The 27,516-nt window shown below is 35.7% G+C and overlaps 4 protein-coding genes across 12 annotated transcripts in view; 1 reads left to right on the top strand and 3 right to left on the bottom strand.

The window, feature by feature from the left end:
• The window catches only part of LOC306854241 (intraflagellar transport protein 20 homolog), a 36,088-nt gene extending 12,619 nt beyond the window's left edge, over window positions 1-23,469 (top strand). The window contains exons 2-7 of one of the 4 annotated variants that reach the window (XM_079392087.1): window positions 7,455-7,550; window positions 21,193-21,278; window positions 21,765-21,907; window positions 22,034-22,119; window positions 22,200-22,303; window positions 22,767-23,469. In XM_079392087.1, the coding sequence (XP_079248213.1) occupies window positions 21,781-21,907; window positions 22,034-22,119; window positions 22,200-22,303; window positions 22,767-22,848 (399 nt within the window). In that variant the 5' untranslated portion in view covers window positions 7,455-7,550; window positions 21,193-21,278; window positions 21,765-21,780 and the 3' untranslated portion in view covers window positions 22,849-23,469. Of the gene's footprint in view, window positions 1-7,454; window positions 7,551-21,025; window positions 21,279-21,447; window positions 21,604-21,764; window positions 21,908-22,033; window positions 22,120-22,199; window positions 22,304-22,766 lie in introns of those variants that run through there. The other 3 variants (XM_079392085.1, XM_079392088.1, XM_079392086.1) reach the window with 3 other exon arrangements.
• On the bottom strand, window positions 16,537-20,986 carry LOC306854240 (cell cycle checkpoint protein RAD1-like). 3 transcript variants are annotated; one of them, XM_079392083.1, is made up of 7 exons: window positions 20,855-20,942; window positions 20,739-20,763; window positions 19,774-19,987; window positions 19,587-19,695; window positions 19,246-19,504; window positions 18,433-18,531; window positions 16,537-18,249 (listed from the first exon to the last, which is right to left on the bottom strand). In XM_079392083.1, the coding sequence occupies exons 3-7, from the start codon at window positions 19,966-19,968 to the stop codon at window positions 18,072-18,074; spliced, it is 840 nt and encodes a 279-aa protein (XP_079248209.1). In that variant the 5' UTR covers window positions 19,969-19,987; window positions 20,739-20,763; window positions 20,855-20,942; the 3' UTR covers window positions 16,537-18,071. The 3 variants fall into 3 exon arrangements, with proteins under 3 accessions (XP_079248209.1, XP_079248210.1, XP_079248208.1); XM_079392084.1 differs by having other exon boundaries at window positions 16,543-18,249; window positions 20,896-20,986; XM_079392082.1 differs by lacking the exons at window positions 20,739-20,763; window positions 20,855-20,942 and having other exon boundaries at window positions 16,543-18,249; window positions 19,587-20,083.
• A 70-nt stretch (window positions 23,470-23,539) lies between the features above and the next one.
• LOC306854242 (sigma intracellular receptor 2-like) lies at window positions 23,540-24,429 on the bottom strand. The gene is made up of 3 exons (XM_079392089.1): window positions 24,280-24,429; window positions 24,040-24,184; window positions 23,540-23,884 (listed from the first exon to the last, which is right to left on the bottom strand). The coding sequence occupies exons 1-3, from the start codon at window positions 24,391-24,393 to the stop codon at window positions 23,610-23,612; spliced, it is 534 nt and encodes a 177-aa protein (XP_079248215.1). The 5' UTR covers window positions 24,394-24,429; the 3' UTR covers window positions 23,540-23,609.
• A 306-nt stretch (window positions 24,430-24,735) lies between these two features.
• Window positions 24,736-27,516, bottom strand: part of LOC306854239 (fibroblast growth factor receptor homolog 1-like) — a 6,188-nt gene continuing 3,407 nt past the window's right edge. For 2 of the 4 annotated variants that reach the window (XM_079392080.1, XM_079392079.1), the window contains 8 exons: window positions 27,435-27,516; window positions 27,228-27,326; window positions 26,295-26,455; window positions 26,041-26,178; window positions 25,859-25,970; window positions 25,676-25,775; window positions 25,332-25,431; window positions 24,736-25,246 (listed from right to left, as the gene is read on the bottom strand). The exon at window positions 27,435-27,516 is cut by the window's right edge and continues 57 nt beyond it. In XM_079392080.1, coding sequence (XP_079248206.1) covers window positions 25,190-25,246; window positions 25,332-25,431; window positions 25,676-25,775; window positions 25,859-25,970; window positions 26,041-26,178; window positions 26,295-26,455; window positions 27,228-27,326; window positions 27,435-27,516 — 849 coding nt within the window. In that variant the 3' untranslated portion in view covers window positions 24,736-25,189. Of the gene's footprint in view, window positions 25,247-25,330; window positions 25,432-25,675; window positions 25,971-26,040; window positions 26,179-26,294; window positions 26,456-27,227; window positions 27,327-27,434 lie in introns of those variants that run through there. The other 2 variants (XR_013782810.1, XM_079392081.1) reach the window with 2 other exon arrangements.

Below are 27,516 nucleotides of genomic sequence, written 5' to 3'. Positions count from 1 at the left end.
CGAGCAGCGATGACGGGCCCAAGCCGTCAGCATACGCCACCCCCGGTGGCATCGATAAAACGGTGCCCAGCGAGCACAAGCATCACAGTAACCCTCTGGCAGTTTGGTTTTAAGGGATACGGCAATTAAAGGGTTAATCCAAACCATCAACTCAGTGAAACACACACACACACAGAACAACATATAAAACTTTAAATTCTGTGAAAATTTATTTTTCATTGGTAGTTGATGTTAGTTAATGCATTTACTAATGCTAACAAATGAGAAATTATTATAGTTACCAAAGGTTTTAATGATTTATAAGCTTTTTTTAATGATTTATTTTTCCATTAACTAACATGAATAATTTTTTCTAACACAAATTAATAAAGTAAAAAATATATTGTTAATATTTAATGTTATTTGTGAATTAACCAATGTTAAAAAACAACATTATTTAACTGTTGTTAATTTACATCATTAATAAATATATACCATTTAATGTTTATCAAAATCAATTCCAAAATGTGTTAATATATTATTACATTTTAAAGTTTTATTTTTTGAACATGACTATTTTTCTAATATTAAAAATATTTTGTTCATTGTTAGTTCATTGTAAGTTCATACTATCAATGAAGAATTAACATGTTGTAAAAAATACATTTTTCATTGTTAGTTCATGTTAATTAATGCATTCCCTACTGTTAACAAATGAGACTTAATTATAAAGTGTTATCAAAACCTTTAATGCTTTATAAGCATTTTTTAAGGATTTTATTGAGAAGTTTAAACAGACCCTCTCTCTCTCTCTCTCTCTCTCTCTCTCTCCCTCCACACTCACTGAACTCACACAGTCAGTCACTCACCCAGTCACCTACCGCACACATTAGAAGCACAGAGACAGGAGAACTCTGATAAGTTTGAAAATGTTCTCCTCTGTATAGTGTATTGTAAATTCATGGAATTAATAACATATCCTCAGACTGTATTGTTCTGTGTATGTAATTTTTTATGAAGTGTTTTGAAGCTGCTCTTAAAAGATAAAAAAAAAAGAAAAGTGTTATTTTTTACTGTGACTTTAATAAATTGCCATTAAATCACCGTTCAAGATATCCTAAATCCGTCCGCAATGTAGTATCTTCAGTATCTTGGAAGCATGTGAAAAAATGTTTGGTGTGAATTGTTGGTTTCTGCTTGGGAGGAGTATGAATTTGTTTACAGCCCGTTTAAAAAAAAAAAAAAACACATAAAAAAAAAAAATAGCCGATTTCCTGTTGGTCGTAGCTAATGACTGTAAATTAGAAAGTTGTCCGGATTAATAAGAACAATTTATGTACCGAGTTTGGTGTCTGTAGCTATCATTATATATATATAATCATTAATAATTATATACCATTTAATGTTGATCAATATTAATTCCAAAATGTGTTTATATATTATTACATTTTAAAGTTTATCTTTTGAACATGACTAATTTTCTAACATTAAAAAGATTAATAAATGCTTTAAAAAAATTGTTCTTTGTTAGTTCATACTATCATGGAAGAATTAACATGCTGTAAAAATATATTTTTCATTGTTAGTTCACGTTAATTAATGCATTTCCTAATGTTAAGAATTGAGACCTTATTATAAAGTGTTATCAAAATCTTTAATGATTTATAAGCATTTTTTAAAGATTTAAAAAAACAGACCCTCTCTCTCTCTTTCTCTCTCTCACCCACTGGCTCAATCCACACAGTCACTCACACAGTCACTCACACCCCACCCCCACCCCCACCCCTCACTCAGCTGCAGGCTGACAGGGATCTCTCACTCAGAAGCAGTCTAAGTCTAACTCTCTGATAGTTTTCAAATTTTCTCCTCTGCATAGTGTATTGTAAATTCATAAAATTAATCACATATCCTCAGACTGTATTGTTCTGTGTATGTAATTTTTTATGAAGTGTTTGGAAGCTGCTCTTAAAAGATAAAAAAAAAAAAGAAATGATCTTTTTTACTGTAAATTTAATAAATTGCCATTAAATCATCGTTCAAGATATCCTAAATCCGTCCGCAATTTAGCATCTTCAGTATTTTGGCATCATGATAAAAAATGTTTGGTGTGATTTCCGTGTTTCTGCTTGGAGGAGTATTAATTTGTTTACAGCCCGTTTTTAAAAAAAACCCACATTAAAATAAATATAGCCGACTTCCTGTTGGTCGTAGCTAATGACTGTAAATTAGAAAGTTGTCCGGATTAATTAGAACAATTTATGTACCGAGTTTGGGGTCTGTAGCTAAAACTAACCCCCTCATTTTTGACAAAAGGTGGCGCTATAGAGTGCCTCTTCCACGCCCGTATATGAGCTTTTTCCAGTGTCTAACTATCATTAATACTCATATGTGTGTTGAGTTTCATGACATTCTAAACATGTTATCTGCCTCAAAATCACCAGAAACGAATTTTCAACTTTGACACATTGCCATGGCAACATAATTTTAGATATCAATCTTCCCTTCACAGTTTTACATCGGCCGTGTTTTGACATTATTCTGGTGAAGTTTGAAGCAAATCGAGTAAAAATAAGATGCTGAATTCAAAGCATTTTGAAAACGACACACTTCCTGCAGCCAGTTGGTGGCGCTATAACTTTCAGTCATAATAGTCACATCTATCCGATCGGCATCATACAAAGAACAAATCACTGAAGTTTGATCTACATCATACAATGTATGTGGACGTTATTAGGCATTTCCTGGGTCTCATTTTTCGCCATAACTTCATCGCCTCGCCACGGGCAAACCGTTCGACATATCAAAAATATCTTCGCAATTTAGCGTCCCCAATGTCCTGAGATCATGTTCACCGAGTTTGGTGGCAATCGTATGGAAATCCTCAGAGGAGTATATCAAATTCCAGAGCATGCGCTTTTTAAACAGCCCTGAATAGCCGACTTCCTGTTGGGCGGAGCCTAAGACATGCTGCGTGAAAGTTGTTCAGCTCAATGAGTTCTATATGTGTACCGAGTTTCATATGAATACGTGCAAATATGTGTGAGCTATACATCAAGTTTTCTGACAATTTTCCAGGGGGCGCCGTAGAGCCCCTGTGCCACGCCCGGGTCCCAGCCTCAGCGGCGTCCTAATGGCCGCAGGTTCCAATGTGCGTGCCAATTTTCGAGAGTTTTCGGGCACGTTAAGGCCCCCAAAAGTGCCCGGATGATTGAAATAAAAAAAAAAAAATAAAAAAAAAAATAAAAAAAAAAATATAGCTGCGAGCAGCGATGACGGGCCCAAGCCGTCAGCATACGCCATCCCGGTGGCATCGATAAAACGGTGCCCAGCGAGCAAACGCATTACAGTAACCCTCTGGCAGTTTGGTTTTAAGGGATACGGCAATTAAAGGGTTATTCCAAACCATCAACTCTGTGAAACACACACACACAGAACAACATATAAAACTTTAAATTCTGTGAAAATATATTTTTCATTGGTAGTTGATGTTAGTTAATGCATTTACTAATGCTAACAAATGAGAAATTATTATAGTTACCAAAGGTTTTAATGATTTATAAGCATTTTTTAATGATTTATTTTTCCATTAACTAACATGAATAATTTATTCTAACACAAATGAATAAAGTAAAACATATATTGTTAATATTTAATGTTATTTGTGAATTAACCAATGTTAAAAACAACATTATTTAACTGTTGTTAATTTACATCATTAATAAATATATACCATTTAATGTTGATCAAAATCAATTCCAAAATGTGTTAATATATTATTACATTTTAAAGTTTTATCTTTTGAACATGACTATTTTTCTAATATTAAAAATATTTTGTTCATTGTAAGTTCATACTATCAATGAAGAATTAACATGCTGTAAAAAATATATTTTTCATTGTTAGTTCATGTTAATTAATGCATTCCCTACTGTTAACAAAAGAGACTTAATTATAAAGTGTTATCAAAACCTTTAATGCTTTATAAGCATTTTTTAAGGATTTTATTGAGAAGTTTAAACAGACCCTCTCTCTCTCTCTCTCTCTCTCTCCCCCTCCACACTCACTGAACTCACACAGTCAGTCACCCACCGCACACATTAGAAGCACAGAGACAGGAGAACTCTGATAGTTTTAATTTTCTGCTCTCCATAGTGTATTGTAAATTCATGAAATTAATCACATATCTCAGACTGTCTTGTTCTGTGTATGTAATTTTTTATGAAGTGTTTGGAAGCTGCTCTTTAAAGATAAAAAAAAAAAGTGTTCTTTTTTACTGTAACTTTAATAAATTGCCATTAAATCACCGTTCAAGATATCCTAAATCAGTCCGCAATGTAGCATCTTCAGTATCTTGGAAGCATGTGAAAAAATGTTTGGTGTGAATTTTTGGTTTCTGCTTGAAGGAGTATGAATTTGTTTACAGCCCGTTTAAAAAAAAAAAAAACACATAAAAAAAAAAAAATAGCCGATTTCCTGTTGGTCGTAGCTAATGACTGTAAATTAGAAAGTTGTCCGGATTAATAAGAACAATTTATGTACCGAGTTTGGTGTCTGTAGCTATCATTATATATATATATATATATATATATATATATATATATATATATATATATATATATATATATAATCATTAATAATTATATACCATTTAATGTTGATCAATATTAATTCCAAAATGTGTTTATATATTATTACATTTTAAAGTTTATCTTTTGAACATGACTAATTTTCTAACATTAAAAAGATTAATAAATGCTTTAAAAAAATTGTTCTTTGTTAGTTCATACTATCATGGAAGAATTAACATGCTGTAAAAATATATTTTTCATTGTTAGTTCACGTTAATTAATGCATTTCCTAATGTTAAGAATTGAGACCTTATTATAAAGTGTTATCAAAATCTTTAATGATTTATAAGCATTTTTTAAAGATTTAAAAAAACAGACCCTCTCTCTCTCTTTCTCTCTCTCACCCACTGGCTCAATCCACACAGTCACTCACACAGTCACTCACACCCCACCCCACCCCCACCCCTCACTCAGCTGCAGGCTGACAGGGATCTCTCACTCAGAAGCAGTCTAAGTCTAACTCTCTGATAGTTTTCAAATTTTCTCCTCTGCATAGTGTATTGTAAATTCATAAAATTAATCACATATCCTCAGACTGTATTGTTCTGTGTATGTAATTTTTTATGAAGTGTTTGGAAGCTGCTCTTAAAAGATAAAAAAAAAAAAGAAATGATCTTTTTTACTGTAACTTTAATAAATTGCCATTAAATCATCGTTCAAGATATCCTAAATCCGTCCGCAATTTAGCATCTTCAGTATTTTGGCATCATGATAAAAAATGTTTGGTGTGATTTCCGTGTTTCTGCTTGGAGGAGTATTAATTTGTTTACAGCCCGTTTTTAAAAAAAACCCACATTAAAATAAATATAGCCGACTTCCTGTTGGTCGTAGCTAATGACTGTAAATTAGAAAGTTGTCCGGATTAATTAGAACAATTTATGTACCGAGTTTGGGGTCTGTAGCTAAAACTAACCCCCTCATTTTTGACAAAAGGTGGCGCTATAGAGTGCCTCTTCCACGCCCGTATATGAGCTTTTTCCAGTGTCTAACTATCATTAATACTCATATGTGTGTTGAGTTTCATGACATTCTAAACATGTTATCTGCCTCAAAATCACCAGAAACGAATTTTCAACTTTGACACGTTGCCATGGCAACATAATTTTAGATATCAATCTTCCCTCCACAGTTTTACATCGGCCGTGTTTTGACATTATTCTGGTGAAGTTTGAAGCAAATCGAGTAAAAATAAGATGCTGAATTCAAAGCATTTTGAAAACGACACACTTCCTGCAGCCAGTTGGTGGCGCTATAACTTTCAGTCATAATAGTCACATCTATCCGATCGGCATCATACAAAGAACAAATCACTGAAGTTTGATCTACATCATACAATGTATGTGGACGTTATTAGGCATTTCCTGGGTCTCATTTTTCGCCATAACTTCATCGCCTCGCCACGGGCAAACCGTTCGACATATCAAAAATATCTTCGCAATTTAGCGTCCCCAATGTCTTGAGATCATGTTCACCGAGTTTGGTGGCAATCGTATGGAAATCCTCAGAGGAGTATATCAAATTCCAGAGCATGCGCTTTTTAAACAGCCCTGAATAGCCGACTTCCTGTTGGGCGGAGCCTATGACATGCTGCGCGGAAGTTGTTCAGCTCAATGAGTTCTATATGTGTACCGAGTTTCATATGAATACGTGCAAGTATGTGTGAGCTATACATCAAGTTTTCTGACAATTTTCCAGGGGGCGCCGTAGAGCCCCTGTGCCACGCCCGGGTCCCAGCCTCAGCGGCGTCCTAATGGCCGCAGGTTCCAATGTGCGTGCCAATTTTCGAGAGTTTTCGGGCACGTTAAGGCCCCCAAAAGTGCCCGGATGATTGAAATAAAAAATAAAAAAAAAAAAAAAAAAAATAATAATCCTTAGAAGAACAATAGGGCCCTGCGCCTTACTGGCTTGGGCCCTAATAATAATCCTTAGAAGAACAATAGGGCCCTGCGCCTTACTGGCTTGGGCCCTAAAAATAATAATCCTTAGAAGAACAATAGGGCCCTGCGCCTTACTGGCTTGGGCCCTAATAATCCTTAGAAGAACAATAGGGCCCTGCGCCTTACTGGCTTGGGCCCTAAAAATTATGACTTGGCATTAATTATTGATTCAAAACAAAACAGAATCTGCCTCAAATTCAGAAAGGCAATAAGTTTATGTTCATTGTGGAAATACAGTGCACACATATATATGTATGTATGTATGAATATATATTTTTTTTATGAGGCAGCATATATTTGTGTGCATATATGTGTATGCATGTGTGTGTGTGTGTGTGTGTGTGTGTAAGCACAATTGTGGTATTTGATATGCGCTTATAGACCTCTGGAGCTTGATGCAAATTTTTATAGCTGCTATTACATTTCACCTGTACTATTTATATGTGATTGTCATTCTTATGTCATTGTGTTTTTTATTTATGACAGCACACATTCAACATGCCTGACTTAGCCTACCATTATAATGTAAAAAACAAACAAAGGAATTAAACATGCGTTATTAATTTATACTTTTTGGTTAAACCGTGCATATGCAATAGCAATAGAGAGTAAATTTGATCTCTTGCAAAAAAATAAAAGCATTTTGCTATTTAATATAGCATTTCGTTTCCAGATAAAAACGTTTCCCATCGTTTTTTGTTTTTTTTTACTTTTTCCCTTTTGTGATATGCTGTTTCCCCTTATAGGCTTAAAAAAAGTATAGGCCTATTTAATCGTTAACATCAAACTGACTCTGATCAAACTTGGCTAATAGTCGACTTAATTATGCTAATTGAATACGGAATTCCCCATTTCATCCCCTTTGACCTATGTCCAGCAGCTTCCGACTGCATCCTTTGTTTAAATGCAGATGCTATGCGGATGATGGAGGGCTGCAGAGATATGGGGACCTGTTACCCACAGCAGATGAGGCTGTCCGACAGCACAGAGGGGAATCCCCACGCAGGTACATGTCTGGGCATACAGCCCCACCAGACTGCTCTGGGATGGCATATGTCGTGTGAAATTTATTAATTTATAATGGTTGATACTGTTTATTGTGAGCTTCCATAGTGATCACATAAAATTAATATAAATAAAATAATTTAGTAGTCTTAGAAATGTATTTTTGTTTTATTTTAAATATTAATATAACAATATTATATAATTATAACATTTGTAACAGGGCGAACGAGACGTGAGACGTGCGGATCCATGTGCAAGATTTTATTAATAAACATAGTCAAACAGGCAGGGTCAAACAACGGCAAACGGGTACGGGCAAGACACAGAGCAATCCTAGGGTCGACGATCGGTGAACAATATCCAACAGGGCAAGGCAGAGAGATAATCCTGGTATACGAGCAGTAGTCCAAGAGAGGTGCAAACAGAGTCCAAACGGCAAGGCAAAGGGTAAATCCAGGAAACACGGGCAAGAATCAAAACACTAGAAAAACACACAAGGCAAGACTATGACAACAAAGTGGTTTCCGTATGGCAGCTAAAACTAGGAGAGTTATAAATGCAGAACAATACTGGAACTAAACAGAAAAACACAGAATGGCTCAGTAAGGCAGCTAACACTAGGGGAGTGCTATACGCAGAACAATCCTCGGCGATCTGTGAAAGGAAGTCCATGGTTTATGTATGGTGTGTGATCAGTGCATACAGCTGTGTGTCGTCAGTGCAATGGATGATGGGAAATGCAGTCCATGTGATGCGTGGTGTGAGAGTCAATATGATGGCGAAGCGACCTCTTGTGACAGTTGGACAAAAGACCACAAACCAGATTCGTGACAATATTATTATTGTATAACAATATTGTGTGTATATATATAAGTATACAGGTGCATCTCAAAAAATTTGAATATCGTGAAGAAGTTATTTTTATTGTAATTTATTTCAAAAAGTGAAACTTTCATATATTCTAGATTCATTACATTTAAATAAAATATTTCAAGTTTTTTTGTTTTAATTTTGATGATTAGAGCTTACAGCTCATGAAAGTCAAAAATCAGTATCTTAATATTAGAATATTTACATTTGAGTTTCAATTAATGACCATCCCTACAGTATAAATTCCGGGTATCTCTTGTTCTTTGAAACCACAATAATGGGGAAGACTGCTGACTTAGCAATGCTCCAGAAGACAATCACTGACACCCTCCACAAAGAGGGTAAGGGAAAGGGGTGGCTGTTCACAGAGTGAAGTGAAGTGAAGTGACATTCAGCCAAGTATGGTGACCCATACTCGGAATTCGTGCTCTGCATTTAACCCATCCAACGTGCACACACCCAGCAGTGAACACACACACACCGTGAACACACACCCGGAGCAGTGGGCAGCCATTTTATGCTGCAGCGCCCGGGGAGCAGTTGGGGGTTCGGTGCCTTGCTCAAGGGCACCTCAGTCGTGGTATTGAGGGTGGAGAGAGCGCTGGACATTCACTCCCCCCACCTACAATCCCTGCCGGCCGGAGACTCGAACCCGCAACCTTCAGATTACAAGTCCGACTCTCTAACCATTAGGCCACGACTTCCCTGTGTAGGAAGTCGTGGCCTTCCTAAAAGATGAATATGAGACAAAACTACAGAATGTCACATTTTATTATTAGCCGTTTCAACAGATACATGTTTTACCAAATAGAAAGAACAGCAGGAAGAAATATGCTGTATCAAAGCATATTAAATGCAAAGTTGACTGGAAGGAAGAAATTGGGTTGGAAAAGGTGCACAAGCAACAGGGAAGCTTGAGAATACAGCCAATTCAAACACTTGTGAGAGCTTCACAAGGAGTGAACTGAAGCTGGAGTCAGTGCATCAAGAGTCTCCACGCTCAGACGTCTTCAGGAAAAGGGCTACCAAGCCACTTCTGAACCAGAGACAACGTCAGAAGCATCTTACTTGGGCTACGGAGAAAAAGAACTGGAAAAAGAGCTGCTTGAAGTCCAGTGTGAAGTTTTTGAAGTCAGTGATGTTTTGGGGTGCTGTCATGTCTACTGGTGTTGATCCATTGTGTTTTATCAAGTCCAAAGTCAATGCAGCCGTCTACCAGGAAGTTTTGGAGCACTTTATGCTTCCATCTGCTGACAAGATTTATGGAGATGCTGATTTCCTTTTCCAGCAGGACTTTAGCACCTGCCCACACTGCCAAAACCACTTCCAAGTGCTTTGCTGACCATGATATTATTGTGCTTGATTTGCCGGCCAACATGCCTGACCTGAACCCCATATGGGATCTATGGGATATTTTCAAGAGGAAGATGAGAAACAGTGGATCCAACAATACAGATGAGCTGAAGTCTCAATAGTGCCTCAGCAGAGCCACAGGCTGATCGCTTCCATGCCACACCTCACTGATGCTGGAGTTTGTGCTAAAGGAGCCCCGACCAAGAATTGAGTGCATAAATGAACAAACTTTAAAGAACTTGAACTTTTCTGTTTTGCAAATCCTTTTTTGATTGATCTTAGGAAATATTCTAATATTTTGAGAGACTGGATTTTTTTACTTTCATGAGCTGTAAGCTCTAATCATCAAAATTAAAACAAAAAAACTTGTGTTTCACTTTACATGTAATGAATCTAGAATATATGAAAGTTTAACTTTTTGAAATAAGTTACAAAATAAATAAATAAATAACTTTTTACCATATTCTATTTTTTTTTAGATGCACCTGTGTATACAGTGCCCTCCAAAAGTATTGGAACAGTAAAGACAAAATTGCTCTGTTGGCTGTGGAGTCAAATATGATTAAAAGATGAATATGAGACAAAACTACAGAATGTCACATTTTATTATTAGCCGTTTCAACACATACATGTTTTACCAAATAGAAAGATCAGCACTTTTAGAGTTCATCCCACTCATTGATGTGAGCATAAGTATTGGGACAGTTGAACATAAGGCAGATATAAAAGATTAAAAGCTATTATTTAGTTGCAGATCCCTTGCGCACAATCACAGCAGTGAGTCTGTGACCCATAGACATCACCAGACTCTTGGTCTCATCCTTTGAAATGCTTTTCCCAGCCTTTAATGCAGCCAGTTCCAATTGTTGCTTGTTTTGGGGAGTTTCTGCCTTTACTCTCCTCTTCAGCTGGTGAAATTCATGTTCAATCGGATTTAAATCTGGAGATTGACTTGGGCAAACTAAGACTTTCCATTTCTTTGTCCTTATAAATTCCTTGACTGAACTGGCAGGGTGTTTTGGGTTATTGTCCTGATGCAATATGAAGCACTTCCCAATTAATCTGGTGGCATTTTCTTGAATATTGGTAGGCAAGATGGTTTTGTACACTTCCAAATTCATTCTGCTACTGTCATCATACATTAAGTCATCAGTAAAGTTGAGAGGGCTTGTTCCAGAGGTAGACATGCATGCCCATGCCACCACACCACCTCCACCATGCTTTACAGATGAGGCTGTATGCTTGGGATCATTGCAGTTCCCTTTTTTTCTCCACATTTTTGCTTTCCCATCACTTAGATAAAGGTTCATCTTTGTCTCATCGGTCCATAAACACAGTTACAAAACTCTTCTGGCTCACCTTTTTTGCAAACTCTAATCTTGCCTTTCTATTTTTGGTGCTGGCCAGAGGTTTGCATCTTGCTGTGTAGCATCTGTAATTCTGTGTCAAAGTCTCCTGAGGACAGTAGATTGTCAGAGCATCAGCCCAGCTTTCTGGAAGTTGATGGTGATTTTACAGACATATCTTTTAAGATTAATTTTCACAGCTTTTATGATTTGTCTGTCATCAACTACTGTTGTTTTCTCAGCCGATCAGGTAGTTGTTGGTTGCTGGTGGTTTCCAAACTCTTGATTTCTCCATGCCCTTTGTTTTTGCTAGAGCTCTAACTGACTTCCTATTTTCTTTAAGCATCCAAATTGCTTTCTTTTCTCTCAAAGTCAGCTCCCTCATCTTCATCCTGGTTTGTGTGTGTCATCATCGAATGCAAGATTCAGAATGCAGAAGTAATGGATATAACTGATCCGACACATTCCCTGCTTTTAATATCTGAAGAATTAATGCAACAGGACACAGCTGATCACTTAGAAAGACCTGTGAGGCAACTGTTCCAATACTTATGCTCACATCAGATAGAGGGATGAAACTCTAAAAGTGCTGAACTTCTTAGCTGGTAAAACATCTATGTGTTGAATCACCCAATAATAAAATGTGACTTCTGTAGTTTTGTCTCATATTCATCTTTTAATCATACTTCTATCCACAGCCAACAGAGCAATTTTGTCTTTACTGTTCCAATACTTATGGAGAGCACTATATATATATATATATTATATTTTATAAAAAAAAAAAAAAAATTGCTAAAACTGCAAAATAATATTAATATTATAATTTATATAATTTATTAATCTATTAATATTAAAAATAATAATTAAATGTATTATTACATAATATTATATTATTAAATTTTAGATAGATAAAATACATTTAAATTAATACAAAAATAAAAATAATTTAGTTGTCTTAAAATATATTTTTAATATAAAAATAGACTACAGCAAAATAATAAGTTTATATTAGTATTAATATTATAATAGCATTATTATTATTATATAATTACCAATAGTGTGTGTGCGTGTGAGAGATTTTTAAATACAATTTATGTTGTATTTTTTAAATTATTATTATTATTACTAGTAGGAATATGCATGGTACAGTGTTTTTACTTCTGTTTTTTTACCCTGAGGTCAGGCCAGTACATAAAGTACATAAACAGTGACATAAACATGAACAACTGATAGAAAGCTCAATGGTGAAGCAAGTAACATGTTTGTTCCCATCTCATCTGTGGTGACATTTTAGCACAATAACACAAAAGGCAGTATCTTTACTGTAAATAAATAACTTTTCCCTTTGCTCCAGTGTCAGCCGCAAACAATACATTAATCTACCAAAGTTCACTACCTAGAGATATAGATTGCCCTTTGTGCGTGAAGGGATCTATGCGCATGTTTCTGCAACGGCTTCATCCGTTACCAAAACACACAAAACATCCACGTGTGTGTGAGTGTGATGACATGAGAGCGAGGCTCAAGTATACTGTGTCCCAATGACATCATCCTTTACTTCACCTCCTCCTCCTTCCTTCGTTCTCCACTGGGTTCATGATATCTGATAAACCTGTCCCGAGCACTGCTTGTCCCTCCCATAACATATATTTCACATATTAGTTTTCATTGTTGTCACCTTAATAGCCTGATAAACAGTCCCTGTTGGTGGCGCAGAGCAGCAGCTGGCACCCTTCAAGGTAATGGAAGGGTGCTGAGTGACAGATCCCAGAAAATAATCTGCAGGTCCAGAAGGCTGACAAACAACAAGACTGGGGTTTCATTTAGATCCCATTTGAAACGTGCTTGTCGATTGTAGTCATAGTGATATTTTGTGCATCGAGTTCCATGATTGTGGCAGAACGGTTCATTTTCATGTCAAGGGGAAAGAGCAGGAAAAATATTATGCATATACTTCCTGGTTATCGTTTTAGTCATGACTGAAAACACTTTGTAATTGATTACATGAAAGTCATATGGATCCAAATCAGCTGTACTGACAGAAACAATGATTACAAATCAAGCAAAAATGTTCACGTAAGTTTATTGTTTATGTTTTTACATAAATATTCTTAATAAAGAAACAGAAGTGAGAGAACATTCAGTTGAAACCCAGGCAGTGTTTACATAAAGGATAGTAAAAAATAAAAGGAACTAACAGAGAACACCATGTTTTGTTTACTACAGTGAGAATGTTTCACTTGTAACCACATTAAGCTGTTGTTATTAGCGCTGATTATAGTGTATACTTTACATTAACCAGTGAAATCTACAAGATCATGAATAATTGTGTATTAGAATAATTCATGTCACCCATTAAATTATGTCGGTCACACTTTATGTTAAGACCCAGTTCTCGCTATTAACTACGACTTTTGCCTCAATAAACTATTTGCTGCTTATTAATAGTTAGTATAAGGTGGTTGTTAAGTTTAGGTATTGGGTAGGATTAGTGATGCAGAATATGTGCTTTATTACTATTAACAAAGAGTATAATATGCCATCCTGACATATGCTATCCCAATATGTTAAAAGCAACTAATAGTGAGAATTGGTCTCTACTGTCACTGATGTGTCATATTTAATTGAGCACTTTAAATAAAATGTTTAAAATACAAAAAAACATACATGTCAATACAAACCAATCCAGCAAGTTTTTATTTCTTCTCGATGGCTATGTATATAAATGTGTGTGTGTGTTAATGAAACGTAATGATTTTAGACTTTTTGGGGTAATTATACATCTAATCATTATGTTAGTGGATAAAATGGCAATTTCAACATCTAATATTCATAGGTGTGACATTCATCGCTTTCTCCTTGAAGGGAGGTAGTGTAAGACAAAAAGCTCATTGTGGAAGTGATGGTCAATTGCTCGGGATGGGAAAGGCTATAGTGATGTCAGAGCTGCTGAAGGCATTACCTCATCTCCATCATCAAGGATCATTTCACACATGGTTGCAAGCTGAGGCAGAGGGAGAGCAGTATTAATGGGTTTGGGGGTGGATTGTGGAGGGCTGTTAAGGCCAGCTGTTGCTACCATGACCCCATGTGACACCCACAATCCCCAAACAATGGCTTGTTGATGTAGGGTATTTTTAACACAAAGTGAAGGAATGTAATGCTCAAATCATGTTTGTGCACTGAGGAGTTTCCCACTGCAGGGTTCCTTTCTGCTGACTAGGCAGGAGTAGGCAAGCTTTTATCTAAGAGTCTAATCAGTTTGGACTTACACTACCGGTCAAAAGTTTGTACTAATTACGTTAATAATAATTAAATAAATAATTACGTTTCTTATGCTTACCAATTGTGCATATATTTAATAAAATATACAGTAAAACAGGAATATTATGAAATAATATTACAACTATAAATAACTGTTTTAATATATTTAAAATTGTAATTTATTCCTGTGATGCAAAGCTGTATTTTCAGCAGCAATTAATCCAGTCTTCAGTGTCACATGATGCTTCAGAAATCTGCTGATTCGGTGCTCATGTAAAATTATTATCAAATATTATTACCAGTGTTGAAATGTTTTGCTGCTCAAACTGTGATATACTACCAGTCAAAAGATTGGGGTAGGATAGATAAAATAAAATAATACTTTTACTTTATCATTTTATCCTTTAAATTGATCAACAGTGACGCAGTGACAGTAAAAATATTAAAGAGAGAGATAAATAAATATATTTATTTCAAATAAATGCTTCCATCTTTCTAGTCATCAAAGAATGCTGGAAAAATGTATCATGGTTGTAAGCCACAAAAAACGTTTTTCACTATTGAAAATAAGAACCACTATTTATATTAACTGATAATAATTTTACTATAATTGTATTTTTAGGGCTTCTAAAGGATCATGTGACAGATTAATAAAATATATACGGATAGAAAACAGCTGTTTAAAATGGGAATACTATTTTACAATGTTATTGTTTTTATTGTATTTTTCATTAAATAAATGCAGCCTTGGGGAGCATGAGACTTCTTTAAAAATAAATCGTAATTACTCCAGTCTTTTGACCATTCAAAGTATTTAAAACCATTCAGCTTCATTAGCAGTAGTAAAGGTTACACGGTGCACACAGCTGCCCGCATTTCTTCTTTTCATTTATATAACCTCCGTCACTTAATGTAACAGACAATATGACTCACTGTCCCTCGTGAGGCTGTGCTGAAAGCCGTGCACCTTCTCTTCATCTCCCATGGGCTCTCTTGTTGCTAATTGTTGGAGTGTCACAACAATTAGGTCATTGCTGAGTTTGTGTTTACAAAACCTAGAACCTGACACCACTTGATTCACTGCTAGGTCAAGACATCAGACAGCGGGTCAGCGCTAGCTTGTTTATCTGAGGAACAGGCAGAGGATCATCCACTTCATCGTTGAGCAAGCTTGTGTTTAATGTGCAGAAAGTGATGCCATCCCTCTGACATCACCTGCTGTGAGTGATGTAGCTCTGGCTGGATCAAGTAGCTCACCCTTATCAAATGATACACTGGCCTTGCTCTGTGGACAGTGTTTACTTGGTTACGCTGAATGTTGTTGTTGGATGCTGTCAGTTTGTGTGCATACATTGGGTGATTTTGTGAGGGATATTTACTTTTATAGATTATATCTACTGAATGAAAATCTCTGAATCATCACAAATCATTTGAGAATTAAGACCTAAGATTTTTAGCTTTGTTCAAGACAATTAGAGGGATAGTTCACCCAAAAACGAAAATTCTGTCATTAATTACTCACCCTCATGTTGTTCCAAACCCGTAAGACCTTTGTTCATCTTCAGAACACAAATTAAGATATTTTTGATGAAATCGGAGAGCTCTCTGACCCTCCACAGAAAGCAACGTAACTACCACATTCAAGACCCAGAAAGGTAGTAAGGACATCATTAAAAAAAAGTCCATGTGACATCAGTGGTTCAACATTAATTTTATGAAACTACGAGAATACTTTTGTGTAGAAAACAAAAATAATGTTTTTATTAAACAATTTCTTCTCTTCTATGTCAGTCGACGCATGCGTGGTGCTGCTGACACTGAGCTGGCGTTCTGACGTAGAACCCGTATGTGCTGAGCCTTGTTTGCAAGCAACAGTTTGCAAGAGGAATGCACACATGGTTGAACCCCTGATGTCACATGGACTATTTTAATGATGCCCTTACTACCTTTCTGGGTCTTGAACGTGGCAGTTGCATTGCTGTCTATGGAGGGTCAGAAAGCTCTGGGATTTCATCAAAATTATCTTAATTTGTGTTCTGAAGATGAACTAAGGTCTTACAGGTTTGGAACAACATGAGTAATGAGTAATGACAGAATTTTTATTTTTGGGTGACCTATCCCTTTAAAGACCTTTCAATAACTGCCACCATGTATAACGGCCTTGAAAACGTTTATTATGGGCAAAAAAGTCACCAAAACAGTGTTAGATTGGCAGATGGAGAATTGTAGAATGCCTAAACTGCAAGAAATTGTTTTCTGTCAAGCAGAAAAGAATGGGTTTGTTGCACAGGATGTGAAAAATGAACTTACTCTGGCTGAAATATATAACAATAACTTTAACAATGTAGCCTATACTACCATTCAATTTTTTTCAAATCCTGAAACCCACTTACAATTTAAAATTTTCTCTTCCAGTTTAGAAACGTTTAGTTCTCTATTTTAAAACATTTAAAGTAAAGCTTATTTTTTTAGCATTTATTTGACATTAAAGTCTTTTGTAACAATATAAATATCTTTACTGTCACTTTTGACCGATTTAATGCATCTTTGCTGATATTTTCAAGTTCAACAATGTAGCTCCAAAGATGAACACTGTTCATTGACTATGAGCAGAATAATATAGAGACTGTAGAGACCTGCTGGCTTTAGATTTTATTTTGAACCATTTTGACAAAAACTATATTGCTGTATTAATATAATAAAATGAAACAAGTTTTTTGAGCCTTTTAGCCCCACTGGTTTCAAACTTTTTTCTTCATTCTCAGTTATAAAGGAAATTCAATTCAATTAAAACCAAAGCAGTTTGTTCAAAATATATTTAACGCTATTTAATAACAACTTTAGTTGTTTGCTGCAGCTTCTATAAGCTGCTTGCATGTGGCACATACATCATAAGGGCAGTAACCCGCTGAGATGCGCGAAGTGCGCTTGTTTTGCTCCTGTAATGTTCCTCTGCCCGGAAACAGTGTTGCCTCGACAGCTGCGAGTGGAGAAGCGATTGGTCGCGAGGCGGCAGTTCTAGCATCGCGCGCTGTTCTGGGACTTTCTTTTAGGAGTGCGTGCGTCAACCAGCATCAACATCAAGCCACTTTGCTTAACTACATGTTTGCCTCGCAACGCATTCGTGTAATAAAACGAACACGCATTAAACATTTACATGTTTCAGACAATAGCTTCAACTGGTCGGCGGTGTTCTTTTAATTCAAAACACTGTAAATATTACGAGTCTTTTTATAAACCGACTATTACAGACACATGTCATGCTAAAAATTGGTTTGGGAACATTACTAATTACTATATATTTTTTAAATTCAGCTTCTAATCGTATATTCAATAAAACAGTGTATACATATATATATATATACTGTATAAACTAAGACATGCCTATCCTTTATAGCAATTAAAAGATTTAAAGCAATATATAGCAATTAAACATATTGTATCGGCCTCCTAATATTATATGCAACAGCCTAATTAGCATTTCCGCCCCCTGCCGAACACACAGAGTATTGTCTCAAATTCAATACAGAAGCCCCCCCCCCCCATTTCTAACTATTGCAAACTTAGAATAAATTATAGAAATATTTGTGGTTTATGAAATATTCATATAAATCAGAATCGGATTAAGGAACCAACTGGTCAGTGCACACTAAATGTCGAACAAAACAAAAATCATTGTCCGTTCCAGTCTATTCTCCTTCTACTTCTTCATCCGGGCAGCAATAATATTCCACAAAACAAATCTGACCGTCATCATTCCTCACAAGATACTGTAGAGAGAGGAAGCCTCGACTGTCAGTTCTCACTGAGACTTTACAGGACAGAGCCAAGGCCTTTGTAGAGGGTTTCAACAGGGACATCTTATACCTTTGAGAATAAACAAGAGAAAATAAACCTCAGTGACTCTTTATTGTTCTTTAACCGCTTACAAGCGAATGCCTCAGAAGTACAACTATACGCAGTTCATGAGGCTGTTGTTATAAGTCTGAATTTACATATACAGAGCTATGAATGATGGATAATGCAGTCTAAAATGTAAATTCCTCCTACCTGTTGGTCTGGATTTTAGTACACTGGAAGAGCTCCATCATGTCTGAGTCTTTGGGATAATCATAATGAGCGTTTCCAGAATTCCCGAATGTGGATAATCTAGGGTGATAAATGAAATGATTTGCCATTAAATTTGACTTGATACTACCACAATTTCTTTTTCACTGTCAGCAATAGGCAAAATTAATAATCACATAAATGGAGTTGAAAATATTTATCTATTAGTTACAACTCCTTGATTTAATTATATATACAGTACAAAGTTTGAGGTCAGTAAAATTTTTCTTCTTAAAGTAGTACTATAATTCAGCAAGGATGCATCAAACCAATCAAAAGTGACAGTAAAGACACTAATGCTACAAAAGATTCCTATTTAAAATAAATGCTGTTCTTATTTTAGTTTTCATCAAAGAATCCTGAGAAAAGTATTGAGCAGCACAACTGTTTTCAACACTGATAATAAGAAGAAATGTATCTTGAGAAGCAAGTCAGCATATTAGAATGATTTCTGAAGGATCATGTGACACTGAAGACTGGAGTAATGAGTTAATGACTGCTGAAAATTCAGCGTTGCATCAGAATAATAAATTATATTTAAAATATACATTAAAATAGAAAACCATTATTTGAAATTGTAATAATATTTCAAAATATCAATGTTTTTACTGTATTTTTGGTCAAATAAATGTAGTCTTGGTGAACATAAGAGACTTCTTTAAAAAACATTAGAGAACCGATCCCAAATTTTTGAACTGTAGTGCAGGCAAACTGAAGAACAAACATGTTCATCTGTTGTGTGCACTGTTACTGTACCTGAAGTAAGGATGGCTTGGTGACATAGTAATCTGCAGAACCTCACTGCTCATGTCAAGCTCAGAGAAAGCCTCTTTAAGGCTGTCTGACTGCAGAATCACCTTGTTGGTTACATTTGTGCTGCAAAAGTCAAAATCTATGGGCTCTTCCGGTTCCTGTGTATTAATCTTGCATACGGTGACCACACCACCTTCCTCCAGGAACAAGGTCAGTGGATATCCATAGCCATTATAGCACATTCTCAAGGCGGTGCACACACCTTAAGGGTAAAATAAAAGACAGGAACTTGTTTTTTTTAAAATTCATTTTCCAAAAAAAAAAGCCATCATTGTAATACACACCTGGGACTGTGCTTCCCCCAAAGATAGTAAGGCAGTCCAGAAGAACGGTCAAGTTAACCTGGAATCCAACTGTATCTTCTTTGATTATGTATTTTTGAAAGATATCAGCCTGAGGAATCAGACACACAAATTGATTAACCCAACTTCTGTCAACCCAACCTGTAAGACACTGTCCTCCAACACTAACCTGAATGAATGCATTGGCTTGAAGGCATTTGGAGTCCTCAACAGTGACTTTTAACCCATTCTGTGTTGCACTGAAGATGGCATGATCCCTGAAAGAGATGGCTTTCAGGATGTTGGACAGATTCCTTGCGTTATCCAAGCTGGCTATCAGAATGTACTGGTCAATGTCTCCTTGGGACTGAGTTGACAGAGGCATGGTTCTGCGTTGTCAGCATCTGAAATAACATTTACACCTATAAATCCAACAGTCTCATATTTGATGCATGAATTTCAATAACCTCTAAATGATCAACTGCAGAAAAAACTTGCACAGGTGCTATCTTTTGTCTGATTTATCTTTCATACATTTTAAATATGCAAGAGGCCTTTTAGTATAATAGCAAAAAAAAAACAAAAAAAAAAAAAACTAACATTTATTACAATAATAATAAAAAAATAAAACATCAAATAACAAAATAAAAATAAATGAAAGAAAAACTTATATTGTAATATTTCAAGATGAATATTTATTCTTTTTTATTTTTAAGGAAAAGTATCAAATATGATACATCAGGCTTTTGAGGAACATTTATTATTTATTTGTTAAGCTCTCAATCATCACTATATCATTATATTACATTGCATTATATGTTGCATTCCCACTATAACAACTACAGAGCTTTGATAATAATACTACACTTCTAAATATGATCTTACCGAGACAAATTATTGAAAGATATAGACAAACAGAAATTTCTATGCATTTAAAGTGTTATTAATTAATAGCCTGCTATATTGCTTTAAATTACAGTATATCATAATTTCATTTTGGCCATATAAAGCAACCGTTCAATTTATTAATATTATTACTTAATGTCAGGCTTGACAGGTTAAAGACAACTACTTCGTTGCAAACAAGCTGCAACTAACGTTAGCTGTTTACAAATGATCATTTATAATGACAGTAAATTGAACCGGTTAACTTACCCACAGAGATGGCCAAACTCTCAATCTGGTGGTTAAAAGCAAACATTAAATATAAACAGCATATGTTTTGTATACGTTAAACCTAACAAGTATATATATAAAATATAAAGATTTACATATTTTTTAGAGTTTGGCGCCCTTAAGCGGCTCTGCTTACTCTTCTTCTGGTGTTTTTAACAGAGTTTAGTATCTCATCTGGTCCCTCGCACGTACCGCTGTGGTCAGATGCGGATCTGCAGGAAGAGTTCGGGCCTTTACAACATTGGGAGGGGTATTAGGTTGTGAAAAGTTCGGCATATATACAGTTTCTACTGTAATATCTCGTAATTAAAATTATAAATGGTAGTTAACATATTTTACATATATAAACATGCTTTGTTTTATTTTCAAAAATGTAAAATGTCAAAAATAAATATTGATAATGAGCCTGTACACCCCTCTCTCTCATCATGAGGTGGACCGGCCGTCACCTGGCAGCCGAGACAGTCAGAGGCGGTCAGTCAGTCCAGCAGTAGTGCCACATAATCAAACAAAAGTCAGGTAGGTTTGAAGTAGTCATTGGTCTGTTTTACTTTATTTAAATGTCTCGTTCGGTGTAATAATTTCAGGGGATAATTATGTGGGATGTAATTTTATTTTTAACAATGTTTAGCAAGCTTCTGAATTTCCCAGCTGATCTGTTTTTGTTTATCTAACGTTATCTCAATAGCAACCAGACCTTGCCAGCAACAAAGCGATATTTGTGAGCTGTATCATTTTTCCCCTAATATATTTAACGTTATTTAGACTAACTTTACGTGGTTTATGTAATGTAACGGAGTGGTAGTTATATGCAGTTCTAATTAACCAGCTAACTAGCTAATCGGTAAGCTAGCTTATTGTGATCTGTGGACAATTAATTTTGTATTTGATTTTCGACTACTGGGTCGACAGTTTGAACGAAATTAAATGATGCACGTGTTCTTTCTTTTAAAATACATGTTTATGTATTTCTGTGAATTTATTTTTTTTTATTATTATTTTCAGGTTTAGGTTCTTGGTCATGGCTAAAGACCCGTTGGCAGAGGCTGGTCTTCATTTTGATGAACTCAATAAACTGCGAGTACTCGAGCCTGGTGTGAGCCAGAAAACCATTGAGCTTAAAGAGGAATGTGAGGAATTTGTTGACAGTGAGTTTTTCATTTAGTTTTTTGTCTTATTGTGAAGTTTATCCCTCGTGTATATTGAACAGCATTCTTTGCTTCATTCACCGTACAGATCAATAATTTTTTATGGATTCCCCCCCCAAAAAACAGAGATCGGTCAGTTTCAGAAAATTGTAGGTGGACTTATTGAACTTGTGGATGAGCTAGCAAAGGAAGCTGAAAATGAAAAAATGAAGGTATGTTCTTGCTTTTTAAATGAATAGTGGTGCATATGTGTATTATGTTCATTCACATTACTTCAGTTATTATTCTACAGGCTATAGGTGCAAGAAATTTGCTGAAATCAGTTGAAAAGCAACGGGAGGCTCAGCAGCAACAGCTTCAGGCTCTGATTGCAGAAAAGAAAATGCAGTTGGAAAGGTAACCAGTCTTATTAGGCCTGTAATCAGACTGTGCTCTTAAAGGTGAAGTTCATCCAAAAAAATTACATTTGCTGACAATGTACTAACCCACAGGCCATGCAAGATGTAGATGAGTTTGTTTCTAAATCAGAACAGATTTTGGAGAAAATTAGCATTACTCACCAACGGATACTTTGCTGTGAATGGGTGCCGTCAGAATGAGAGTCCAAACAACTGATTATTTGTTTAGAGACACTTTTCACTTGTAAACCGTGCTTGATCGGTGTTTTTATCAGCTGTTTGGACTATTATTCTGACGGCACCCATTCACTACAGAGCATCCATTGGTGAGTAATGCTAATTTTCTCCAAATATGTTTTGATTAAACTTTACATCTCAGATGGCCTCAGTGTGACTAAATTTACAGCTATTTTTTTTATGTAGTTCTTTAATTCTTGACTATAATATTGTTTGTTTTGCAGGTATCGAATAGAATATGAAGCTCTTCAAAAAGTCGAAGCAGAGCAGAATGAATTCATCGATCAGTTTATACTGCAGAAATAAGAGTGCTGCGTTTCCTCTTTCTGTTGGACAGGAACAGTGATGCTATGCATCTTGACGTACAGTGACTTCATTATAACTGCAGAGTCCCTAACTAGGTTAACTGAATTGACCAGTTAATAGGTGACAACAGACTTCTGTTTCAGCCTCAACCTCTGACTCTAGTGTGTTAACATTGAGTGCTTTTGCATGGCCAGTTCAAGGAGGCACATACTTGTAATCTTTCCAACCACAGTTCATAATCTCAGATGAATACTATTTATATACAAGTTATTTATACTATTTATATGGAAATTAGTTTGTAAATCTGATCTTTTTACAGCAGGAAAATACAGTATTTGCATGTTACTGTAAATAATTCCATCATGAGACATCATCAGGTAAAATGTATATTTTCTGTATGATTTGTATTTTAACTGCTGTTTGTGACTTGAACTCGTCCGGTTTTATTTTCTCGTATGCTCATGGGACCACAGCCAAAATATTTTCTGTAAGTTATGGAAAACATAATTCATTTATTGTTTGTTTACATTAGCCGTTTAGATCATCAAGTGCGTAATCCCAATATTTGACAAACTTCATACAGTTTTGAAGAACATTTGAATAAAAATATATTTTGCATTTACATGTGTTGTCATCAGTAATGGTCAATTTACTTAACTTTAAATAGAGTAAAAGCTATAAACAATGATCAAATATCCTCTCACATTAAAATATTTAATTACTAGCAACAACTATAATAAATACATAGGGATGAACTGTATCTATCTTTGTTTCTTGGACTTTGAGGGAGCATTTCCTTTTGGAGAGGTTGAGTTATATGTTGAGCTGAAGAGCATGGTGAACAGTATCATGACAGGGATGATGAGGTACGGAGCATAAATGGACACCAGGGTCAGACGTTCTTGAAGAGTTTGGGGTCCCGGATGTGGCGCCAGAGGAAAGTTATTAAAAAGGACGTGACTTAAAATGGGGATCAGAGTGGTGGTCACATGAACAGAATAAATGATTGCTGGAGTCCTGATCCATTTGCATCCACCTATCAAACAGACAAATACATTAGCAGGAATGATGTGACAGTAGTAACTGGTATCCGCTGATACAAGTGATTCACCACTAGATGTCACTGTTGTACTATTTAAAACATCTGATTTTACTAATTAACACATTGAGTTTTAGTCGAACCCAACTGACCCTTGATGAAGGCGTATGCTGCAATTGGGAAAAAGGGCAGCTGAACGAGAGCCTCGCAGAATACAAAAGATTTGAACCACACAGGAGGGTCCATCATCATCGGATCCTTGAATTCAGCAGCATACCAGTGCAATAGGCTTTTCAGCTGTAAAGCAAGCACTCATATTTATTTACCATTATATGTAACCTAGATATTATATGGATGCATTAGTGAGCGCGCAGCACAAGGTGCCAACTTACCTTGGATGGATACAGATGTTCAGGAAACAAAGGCTGAAGATCAATCGTTAAAGTAACTGGAATGTGGGACAAAAAGTAAAAGAAAAATATAATTTCTAAAGCGCGAAGATACATTTTGGTAAGTGTTTTGTTCCGCCGTCAGTATTCCAGCAGCAGTAGTAGACGGCGACAGTGGTCAGTGTAGAGTAGCGTGTTACTCCTCTGTCTCTGATTGGTCCTTCAAATCGGTCATATCTAATCTTTGTCATTCCATTGGTCCATCGGCTCGGTTGATTCCTGAAGTGGGCGGATTCCTGATTGCACATTGGCTCATGGAGCATAACCACAAGATTTACCATAGCAACTATAAAGTTTTTTTAAATAGATGCTGCAGTTATAATTAAACAGATAACTAGGCATTAGCCACCAGTGTCATTAAAATAAAATAAAATAAATGAAAGACACTCACACTTATCTCACATTCAGTTATTATGGATTTACAGACACCTTCATCAAACAATGACTGTTAAACATGATTACATGTTGATTGATAAAATATATTTTTATTATTACATATATTATTGAAACAATACTAAAACTAATACTCGTTTTTATAACAAAATTATGAAAACTGATATCAAACTATTTTATGGTAAAATTATTTGGTGTTAATAAAAGCATGTTAATCACAACAAACACTGATTTTTTTTTTAGATGTTATTTTTAAACTAATCCTTGGAAACATGTCAAGAAACCTGTCAGCTGGTCATTAGAGTTGTGTAATGTCTTCCTGCTAACAAATGCAGCATACATAGAATAAAACCTTAAATAAAATCATTGTTCGAAAAGTATGCCTGCACACAGTTAGGTGTTACATGAGAACAAAGATAGAACAATTGCTACAAAATTATTTATGAGTTATATATTTTTTTTAAATTGACTTTTCCTCTGCATTCATGATCCTTTGGTTGTCAACGTCCACATAATCCTGCAACGTATTAGTAATGTTTTGTCACTTATCTATAGGACAAAGGTAAAGCTTAAAAAGTAGATCAAGGATGAATATGACTCACCCCATCACTCTCCACGATACTCTCCAGGATCTTGACAATGTCTGTAAATGAAGGTCTATTTGTGTATGGATCCCTCCAGCAGTCTTGCATGATCTGTTCTCTATATTTAACAAAATAAATTAACTTTTGAAAACAAAAAAGCACCATATTTAAAATACTGGCAGAGCAATAACAAAAACAAAGATTTTTTTTTATTAAATTTCTAGTATATATATTTTATATAATTCTTATTTTGTGTGTGTGTGTGTGTATGTATATATATATATATATATATATATATATATATATATATATATATATATATATATAATTTGAGAGAACAAAACAGTTAAATTGTCTCTAACATTTCCGGACGGCAGGTGTTGGGCACAGTATTCTTATATCCAGCACAGATACTATACACCACTTGCTCAGATGTGTTCAGACTTGGATATGGCAAGGTGCCTGTGAAATATAAAATTCAATATTTGTTATATATTCTTCAAAAATATTTAACAAGTCATCCAAACATCTCAGATATTTCTCACCGAATGTCTGCATTTCCCACAGCACGATACCAAACGCCCAGACATCTCCCTTAAAGCTGTAGTAGTTGTTCCTGAAGTACTCTGGAGGATACCAGCGCAGCGGTACACGCTCCTATGTGATCACATTCATATCAGTGAGATGAGCAATGAGGACGTGGGACGGACAAGTGCGATTAGTTCACCTTGTGTTGTTTTTTCTTGCTGCTGCGTCTGCTCCTCATACGGGACAAGTCTCTGGCCAGGCCAAATTCTGTTACCTTCACCTCCCATGGGAATCGGCTCACCAGAATATTCCTTAAGGCAAGGTCACAGTGCACCACCTGAATGATATAGAAAACGTTCAAAATCATTCTTTCCATTGATGTTTATAGTGTAAATATGACTCTCTGTTTGTTTAACAGAACAGCTGTTTTATGTTTGTGGCAGATGGGGATACCATTTTGGAGCGTAAGTGCTCCATGGCCAGGGCGATGTGGTAGGATACGATGGTGAACTGGCTCTGCAGTTCAGGGTCAGCAATTAGCTCATCTTTGTTTTTCTGAACAAAACTGCGCAGGGTTCCGTAGCTCATGAACTCCATGATCAGCATATACGGCTCTGAGGAAACAGACACTGTTTTGGTCACATGATGGAAACAACTATTTAGTGATATTTGTTAATGATGTCACAAATCGTGGCTTGTTGAAGACAAAAATGTTGCTTTTTTAATTCATCAGGCGTACAATTTTCACTTGGAGGATGATAAAATGGACCCCTCTTGCACTCTTCTCAGAACTTGCTCTTAACTGTTCCACGGTCTTGTTTAAGGCGTAATGGAGATTGTGCCTTTTCAGCTGCGGCTCCCACACTCTGGAATGCTTTAAAGCTTTTCATTAAGTCTTCATCAACAATGGACATTTTTGAAAGGAACTTAAAGACTTATTTATTTTGTCAGGCTTTTGGCGTTTGAGTGGGTCTGTTGTGAGTGATTTCATTGTACGATTTATATTGGTGTCATGCTGTGTTAGTTTGTAAGTTTTTTTTTAGTTTTAATTATCTCTGTGCAGAAAGTGCTTTAAAAATAAAAGTCGAGTCAATTTTTAGGATCTGTATCCAAGAAAAATGTAGGGGGCCATATTTTGGGATGAGATTATCACAGAGATTCAGGGTGAGCTCTTTTGATTTGGACCAGTAGACAACTATCTTAAAAACCCAAGCAACCACAATGCAACATTCAGAACACTTTAGCAATGTCCTGGCATTTATCACAACACTGTGTCAGTGAGTTTTGCACAGGCAAGACCTAGTCTAAATTTTACTGTCTAGCTGCAAGGATCCATTTAAGGTTTATTAAAGTCATATAATACTTGAGCACAAGCGCACATCTTACCTTCCGCTGTATTCCAGTCCAGCAGCTGCATCACATTTTTATGATACGCCAGCTTTCTCATAATAGATACCTCATTTTCAATATGCTTTGAGGTGATACCTGCAAACAACAGCAGATCTCAACAACTGCTGGATCGTTATGGAGACATTCACACATTTTGGTAAATGCATTTAATTAACAGAAATGCTTTTGCCTGTCGTTTTCTACCTTCTTTTCCAATTTTGCAAGTGACCAGTGAATGGCCTCTACATGTGCCCTTCATTATCCTTGCTTTGTAGAAGACTCCTTC

Source organism: Barbus barbus, assembly GCF_936440315.1.
Source record: "Barbus barbus genome assembly, chromosome: 34".
NCBI lineage: Eukaryota > Metazoa > Chordata > Actinopteri > Cypriniformes > Cyprinidae > Barbus > Barbus barbus.
This window is presented reverse-complemented; position numbering and strand designations above follow the sequence as displayed.